The 7,345-nt window shown below is 43.7% G+C and overlaps 1 protein-coding gene across 1 annotated transcript; it reads right to left on the bottom strand.

Annotated features, from left to right (window-relative positions):
- Positions 1–1,026: 1,026 nt before the first annotated feature.
- On the bottom strand, positions 1,027–3,147 carry LOC138906523 (uncharacterized). The gene is made up of 3 exons (XM_070195494.1): positions 2,791–3,147; positions 1,735–2,019; positions 1,027–1,626 (listed from the first exon to the last, which is right to left on the bottom strand). The coding sequence occupies exons 1-3, from the start codon at positions 3,145–3,147 to the stop codon at positions 1,027–1,029; spliced, it is 1,242 nt and encodes a 413-aa protein (XP_070051595.1).
- Positions 3,148–7,345: the final 4,198 nt, after the last annotated feature.

The following is a 7,345-nucleotide window of genomic DNA, read 5'->3' as shown; positions in this document are numbered from 1 at the left end:
CATAAAAAGAACTGTACAGAAAAAAAAAACAAAAAAACAAAAAACAAAAAACAAAAATGAAACGCTATCAGGAATAATGGAAAACAGGAAATTGTATTTCATTGGAAATAAAAGGATAGAAGGGTTTGTACATCGAAACAAGCAAAAAATAAAAAAATCTGGATTACAACCCTAGAATAACCCAGATAACAGAAAGGAAAACAAAGCAAACTACCAAAACTCCTTCCGGGTGGGGAGAGGAGTAGCTTTCCAATTGCTAAGATTCACATTTGTCCCAACAAGCTGCACATCGGCATTATTAGAACCTTCCCCGATTTCTACCATATTAACCTCATCAAACAGACTCTGGAACCTCTTGATCAGCTCTTCATAAAAGTCGACCACAGGTTTTGGGACCGCTGATATTGGGCGTTTTGCAACCCCTGACTTGACAAAAAACTTGGAGATATGTGGAACAGGCTTAGGAAGTGACCATGCCTTTCTTTTCAAATTTTTAGCCTTTTTCACGTCCTTCCCTGTGAGTGTGAATCCCAAACCAAATGTACCAAAACTTTCACGTGGACACACCGGATGTGAAATACCCTGCAGAGACGAACCCAGGCCTTTACCCGGCACAAAACCATTCTTCAACATTTCATTTGCTACCATGACGGACACGGATGGTAGCTTCGGACCTGGAATGCATTCTCCTTCAGGAATCTTCTCGACAGACACTGTTTCGAACGTTTGGTAAACCCAAGGCCCTTTATCATCTTCAACTTCAATAAATGGAACAATTGTGTCATTGTAAGCAGATAAGTTCTCATCACCGTGCACAACTATTTCCCGCCTGTCCCATTCAAACTTCACCATTTGATGCAGAGAAGACGGGATTGCCTTGGCAGCATGTATCCAGGGCCTACCCAACAACAAGTTGTAGGAGACAACCACATCTAGCACTTGGAACTCCATAGTGAACTCAACTGGCCCTATTGACAATTTGAGCATTATATCACCAACATAATCTTTCCCTCCTCCATCAAAGCCTCAAACACATACATTGTTCATGTGAATCCTTTCTGTGCCGATCTTCAACTTTTGCAAAGTGGACAGAGGGCAAATATTTGCACTAGAACCGTTATCAACCAGTACCCTTGAGACAGCAGAATCCTCGTACTTCACTGTGAGATAAAGAGCTCGGTTGTGCTCTTTACCCTCCATAGGAAGTTCATCATATGAGAGAGTGATCCTGTTTGCTTCGAAAATCTTGTTAGCAATCTTTTCCAAGTGGTTCACCATGATCTTATCAGGAACATGGGCCTCATTCAAAATCTTCATCAGGGCTTTGTGGTGGTCATCTGAATGTATCAGCAAAGACAAAAGAGAGATCTGAGCTGGTGTTTTCCTTAACTGCTCTACAATGGAATAGTCTTGCATTTTCATCTTTTTCAGGAACTCTTCAGCCTCTTCTTTGGTGACCGGCTTCTTTACTGGGACGTGGCCATCCTTGAATGGCTTGGCTTTCCTCAGTTCTTCTGGGGTAAAACATCTCCCAGAACGAGTCAGTCCTCCTATTTCATTGACTTCTTCCTCTACTTCTTTCCCTTTATATGTTACTATCACTTGTTTGTAATTCCACGGGACGGCCTTTGTGTCAACCATTGGTAACTGGGTCACTGGCTTAATAATAACGGGGGTAATACGAGCCCCTTCCACGATTATGACAGGCTTGCCCAGGACCCCTGGCACGACCACTTTTTGCTTTTCCTGGTTCGCTTCAACATCAATCGGAGGCCCTTTCACAACCAATACAGATGGCTTCACGTTGAGCGTGCTTAGCTTCTCCGACACCCCTTCAACTGTCAAGGGCATTGTTTTTGCAAAATCTGGAGCTTTAACTGGATTACTTTCGCTAGCCCGGATCATCATGACAGACTTGGAAGAATTCTTGGGCTCCCCGTCCTTATGAACTATCTCAATCATATGTGTCTCCGCATGGGCCGGCAAAGGATTTTGGTTGATGTTTGGCGCCTCCGGGCTCTGGACCACAATTTGATTTGTATCAATAAGCTCTTGGATCGCCCTTTTCAAATGCCAACACTTCTCTGTGTCGTGCCCTGGGGCATCAGAACAATATGCGCATCTGAGGGAATAATCAAGGTTCCTTGGAGGTGGATTTGGTGTCTTTGGCTCAATCGGCCTCAAAACGTCCAACTGCCTCAACCTTTGAAACAAACTGGTATACGACTATCCAAGAGGGGTGAAGGTTTCTTTCCGCTGCTGCCTCTCTTTTCTATAATCTGGCCTTGATCGAAAGATTAGACCAGTAGGGTTTTGGTATGGTTGTGGGGGTGGATAAGGATTTTGTGGAGTTGGAGCACGCCATTGCGGGTAAGGAGGGGGTTGCGCATATGACTGTGCATGGTGAACATGGTATTGGGGTGGTCTGGCTGAATATTGAGGGTCTTGTGGTGGGAAATAATGTTGGGATGGATTATATAGAGCTTGGGTGTAGCCTTGAGGTTGGGGTCGAGGTTGGGTGTACTGGTGAGGCGAACCCCTTGGGCCACGCCCTGATCCAGAGACAAACATAGCGACATCATCTTTCTTCTTTTTGCCTAACAGGCTTCCGGTGCCACTTTGAATTGCCTGTGTGGTTGCTTTTATGGCGGAGTAGCTCATGATCTTGCTTGACTTGAGTCCCTCATCCACTATTTCTCCCATCTTTACCACATCGTTGAAGGACTTACCTATGGCTGAGATCAAATGGCCAAAGTAAGTAGGTTCTAAGGCTTGAAGAAAGTACTCGACCATCTCATCTTCTTCCATTGGAGGATTGACCCGTGCAGCTTGTTCTCTCCATCTGAAACCATATTCCCTAAAACTCTCACTGGGCTTCTTCTCTACCTTGGTCAAAGATAGGCGATCCGGGACAATGTCTATATTGTACTGAAAGTGCCGAGCAAAGGCCTGAGCCAAGTCATCCCATGTGTACCACCTGCTAGCGTCTTGGCGGGTGTACCATTCTAAAGCCTCCCTACTCAAACTCTGACTGAAATATGCCATTAATAATTTGTCTTTCCCACCGGCGCCTCTCATCTTGCTGCAAAAGCCTCTCAAATGGGCCACGGGATCTCCATGTCTATCGTACAGGTCAAACTTGGGCATCTTGAACCCAACGGGCAGTTGGACATCAGGGAATAAGCATGAATCCTTGTAAGCCACACTTACTTGGCTTCCTATCCCTTGCATGTTCTTCAAAGATTGCTCTAGACTCTTCACTTTCCTGAATATCTCATCCTACTCCACGTTCCAAGATGGTTTCTCAGTTTCAACAGGAGGTTCAAAGTGAGGGGTGTAGGAATAAGGATCCGTGACTTTGAAAGTTGGTTCTGGAGCATAATATTGGGTATCTGGAGCTTGGAACGCGGGTTCACTAGAAGATCGGTGGAGGGTAGCTCGCGGAGGGGCTACGAAAATAGGAGCAGATGTCGGAGCCGGGTATGCGGTTGTTTTGGCTGGTGGAGCATAGAAAGTTTGGGATGAGGTGCTGGGGTAGTGGTGGAAAGGGGTAAAACCCGGTGCATGCTGAGGGGAAAGATCAACGGTAGTGGGATTCTGGGCTTGTGCCAGTGGTGGGATGAAAGCGGGATTTTCTATGTAATTAGTGAGAAATGAAGGTGGAGGATGCCCCCTGATCCAGGCTTGATACATCTTAGCTATTTGATGCTTCAACCTGTGGACCTCCTCTTTCAATTCAGACTCCGATTCTACAATCTCCCTCAGCGGGTCAACAACACATGTGTCCGACTCTTTGCTAGTCATGACTGCCTTGCACTTTGATCTGGTGTTATAGGGGTGACTTGCCAGGATGCCAACAAACTAACCACCTAAACAGAACCTGTCTTTTTATGCACACACAATAACTTGGTCAGTTTTGAAGCATTTAACAGATAGGGAATCACATATTGGGGATGCAATGCACTTGAGCAGTTAAACGTTTCTAAATGCTTTGCGACGGCTTATGTGTTTCATCCCGGCTCTTTTCCTAAATTTCGAATCCTGATTTTTTCCTCTCTCCTTTTGCTGTGTTTCGCTCTTTTAATTCTCATTCTCTTTTTTCCTTTTGTTTGGCCCCTTTTTTCTTTCTTCCCTCCCTTTTTCTTTTCCTCTCTTTTTTTTTTCTTCTTTTCTCTATTTTCTTTTAAGACTATGATCGAATCCTATGGGGATTGCCTACGTATCATGACGCCGTATGAATCAGATCATTACGTAGTTCAGGGATATAAATGCAAAAGGAAAGAAAAGAATTTTTTTTTTTGGGTTTTTCAATATTTCATTAATAAAAGACATCTTTTTGGATTTTCTATAACAAGGACTTAAAAGTAGTGATGACTACAAAAGAAAATCTACAGACTCGAAATAAAGCAATACACAACCTTGACAAAGATGAATAAAACTCGATAAAAAGTAAAATACAGACTCAAAAACTGAACAATCAAAAATACATAAGAGCCTCCACTAGTACTCTGGGGGCCTGCGGGACATCGGTCGGTCTCCGCACGGGCCTATGGGCAATATCTTCTTGAAGGTGGTCTAGGTCAACCATCACAGAAGCAAAAAATATAGACCTGGTCATGTTTTCACATTCATGGCATTTCATTACAACATAATCAGCTATCTCTTTAATCCTCATTCTGATGACACCCTTTTCTTGAAGTAAACGTCCAATCTGCTGGGCCCGAGCCTCCAACACTTGTGCATATGTGTTGTTTTGGTCTTGTAACTGTTGTATGCTTTCTTGTAATTGATAAATCAATGCGTAGCAATGCTCTCTTTCTGCCTTGAAATCCTTTGTTTGCTTGACCATTTCATTCTCAAGGCAACCATCATTTTCTGTAAAATTGCTACTTCTTTGTCATATTTCTGCTTCAACTGCTGGGCTAATCTAGCTTGTTCTTCCGCACCTTTGACCAACTTTGCTTGAGCATTTAACAAGTCTCTTTCGGCCTTTGTCAAGTCAAACGCATAGTCATGCACCTTCATCCTTAGGTTGCCGATGAGTTTTTCATCTCTCTCGCTCCTCACAGGCGTTTCAGTGGCCATCCTCATGTCCCGGAGTTGGGCTCGGAGCGCCTCATTTTCCCGAACCAATCTCTTCTTTTCTCCTTCATCCTCGGTAGCCTGCAAACTACTATCAAATTTGATTTTTCCGATTTGTTGTTCTAATTTGCTTATGGTGGCTCGATATTCCTTTTCTTTGGCTAACCAAGCCCACTGCTCCTGCGATGCGTCAACAAATTCTTGGTTATGAGGTCTTTTAGTCGGCCGTTCAGATTCACCATTCGTCGCGACTCTTTTTCCATACCAGGCAACATAACTAGGTAAGACCTCACCCCTAGACAAATCACGTACTCGGGTGTTTGCCCCCAAATACTGGCATTCGCTCCAAATTTGGCTAACCGCTTCTTCGGGAAATTGGGCATCAGAGCTGATTTCGACCACATAAGTGCTAAGATCTTTATCTCTAGGAACTGTCTGGTATCTTCCAAGTTGTCTCAAAACCCGGTACGGAGCATAGGGTTGGATGCTTCGGAGACCCATTAGCAAGAAGTAGGGACCAATGGCGGGCATATAAACAATCTCATCAACGGGAAGCCAACCCAATGTCCACTCTATCTGATCTGCGGTTGTAGATCGAAGGCGGGTAATCCAATCTTTGACCCCTTTCGGCATTTCGAATCATGTTACTTGTGTACCAAACTCTTCAATGCAGTTTTTCCCCGTAGACCCATAGTTCATGTATCGAGGACAATGACAAAGGTGCTCGATCATCCACATTTGCAACAACAGGTTGCATCCCTCGAAAAACCCGACTCCGGCCTTATAGAATGTGAGGGCTTGGAATATATCTGATACAATCATAGGCGCGAGGGTACTCTTGGCCTGAATAGTTAGAACATGGACAACCCCGGCTACCCGTAAATCAATATGCCCATCTTCCCTTGGAAACACCAAAAGGCCTAAAAACGCCACCATGAAGGCAAAACATCTATGAGTCTCCCATTTTGATCGGTTTCCTTTACTGCAGAGTCCATTTTTCGGGTCTTCGAATCCCCTTAAATGCCCGTATCGCTGATATAGAAAATGAAAAGTGGAAGTTCCCCCTGCTAGACTTCCAGTCTTGATTTGTCTGCTTATCTTTAGTAAGTCCAGAAACTTGTGGGGAGTAACAGTCCTTGGAGATACCAGGTACTTGTGTCTCAATCCCTCCGTGCTCCCAGTATAACCCGTCATTTCTTCCAAAGTAGGCGTAAGCTCAAAATCTGAGAAGTACAAAACATTATGAGCGGGGTCCCAGAATGCCACTAATACCTCTATCAGGTCCCTTCTAGGTTGAATTTTCAATAGTCCAGTGAGCGCCCCCAGGTATTGGTTGACCATGTCTCGTCCTTGTTTTCCCAAATCCTCCCACCACATATGGAGTGCTAGTGGAATCTGATCCATAACCTTCACAGGTAAGTTCTGAACGGTGCTCATTCTGCAAATTTTTAAATTAGGGTGACCAGATTAAAATTTTGTATAAAACTGACCATGAAAAGATTATTTTTGCAAAATACAACCGAAAACAAATCACGGCTACTTTTGCAAATTTTACCTTTCAACACTCGGAGGAGAAGATTTTAGGGCTGTGTTTGCTAAGTGGCCAATTTTTCTTTTTTATTTTTTCTCTTTTTTAAAAAAAAACATGAGTGGCTATTCTTGCAAAACAGCCTCCCGGTGTCCCGTTGGGATATTTCTGGCTATTTGGGCAAAAACGGCATCGCCGAACTTTATTTATGACAACATTTTCCTATTTTGATTATTTTTGCAAAAATGGGACTGGAACCGATGAGGGTTGCCTACGTATCCCACACCTGGTGGGAATCAAACCCGTGAGTTTTGACGCGTGGAAAAATAGGCCTTATTTTTTCAAAGACTCATCTTTTTCTTTTCTCTTTTTTTTTTAAAATTTCGGCAGAGTTTCGGGATATTTTGAACACTAGTATTTTTTTAGAACCGGATGTTTCTCTATCCTACCTCACTTCTTGATTTTGCTTGATTTTCTTTCCCTATTCTAAAAGTCGGTCAACATAAAAGCCGAAACCGATAAATGCACAAGTAGCACGTAAAAATACATCAGAATGGTCTTTTAAATTGGGTACACCAGTCTTAGACAGACCCAACCCCTGTGTTGAGTCCCCAAAGTCAAATGCACGTGATGCAAACAAACGTACCTACTAGGGATCCGGCATGAGGCTATGTTATTCTAGGCTTAAAACCCTGGGTGTATGGTTCTAGACCTGGCTTACCCGAGCGGACAACT

This window comes from Nicotiana tomentosiformis, chromosome 1, assembly GCF_000390325.3.
Source record: "Nicotiana tomentosiformis chromosome 1, ASM39032v3, whole genome shotgun sequence".
NCBI classification, from domain to species: domain Eukaryota; kingdom Viridiplantae; phylum Streptophyta; class Magnoliopsida; order Solanales; family Solanaceae; genus Nicotiana; species Nicotiana tomentosiformis.
Note: the sequence above shows the minus strand (reverse complement) of the source record. Positions and strands in the feature narration are given on the sequence as shown.

Bases quoted from the DNA above. Each gene is read 5' to 3' on its own strand.
- LOC138906523 (XM_070195494.1), bottom strand. From the start codon at position 3,147: ATGCCCAAGTTTGACCTGTACGATAGACATGGAGATCCCGTGGCCCAT. The intron at 2,020-2,790 runs GTCGAGTACTTT...ATTGTGGTCCAG, and splicing joins CAATGGAAGAAGATGAGATG to AGCCCGGAGGCGCCAAACAT. The intron at 1,627-1,734 runs GTGGTCGTGCCA...GTTGACACAAAG, and splicing joins CGAACCAGGAAAAGCAAAAA to GCCGTCCCGTGGAATTACAA.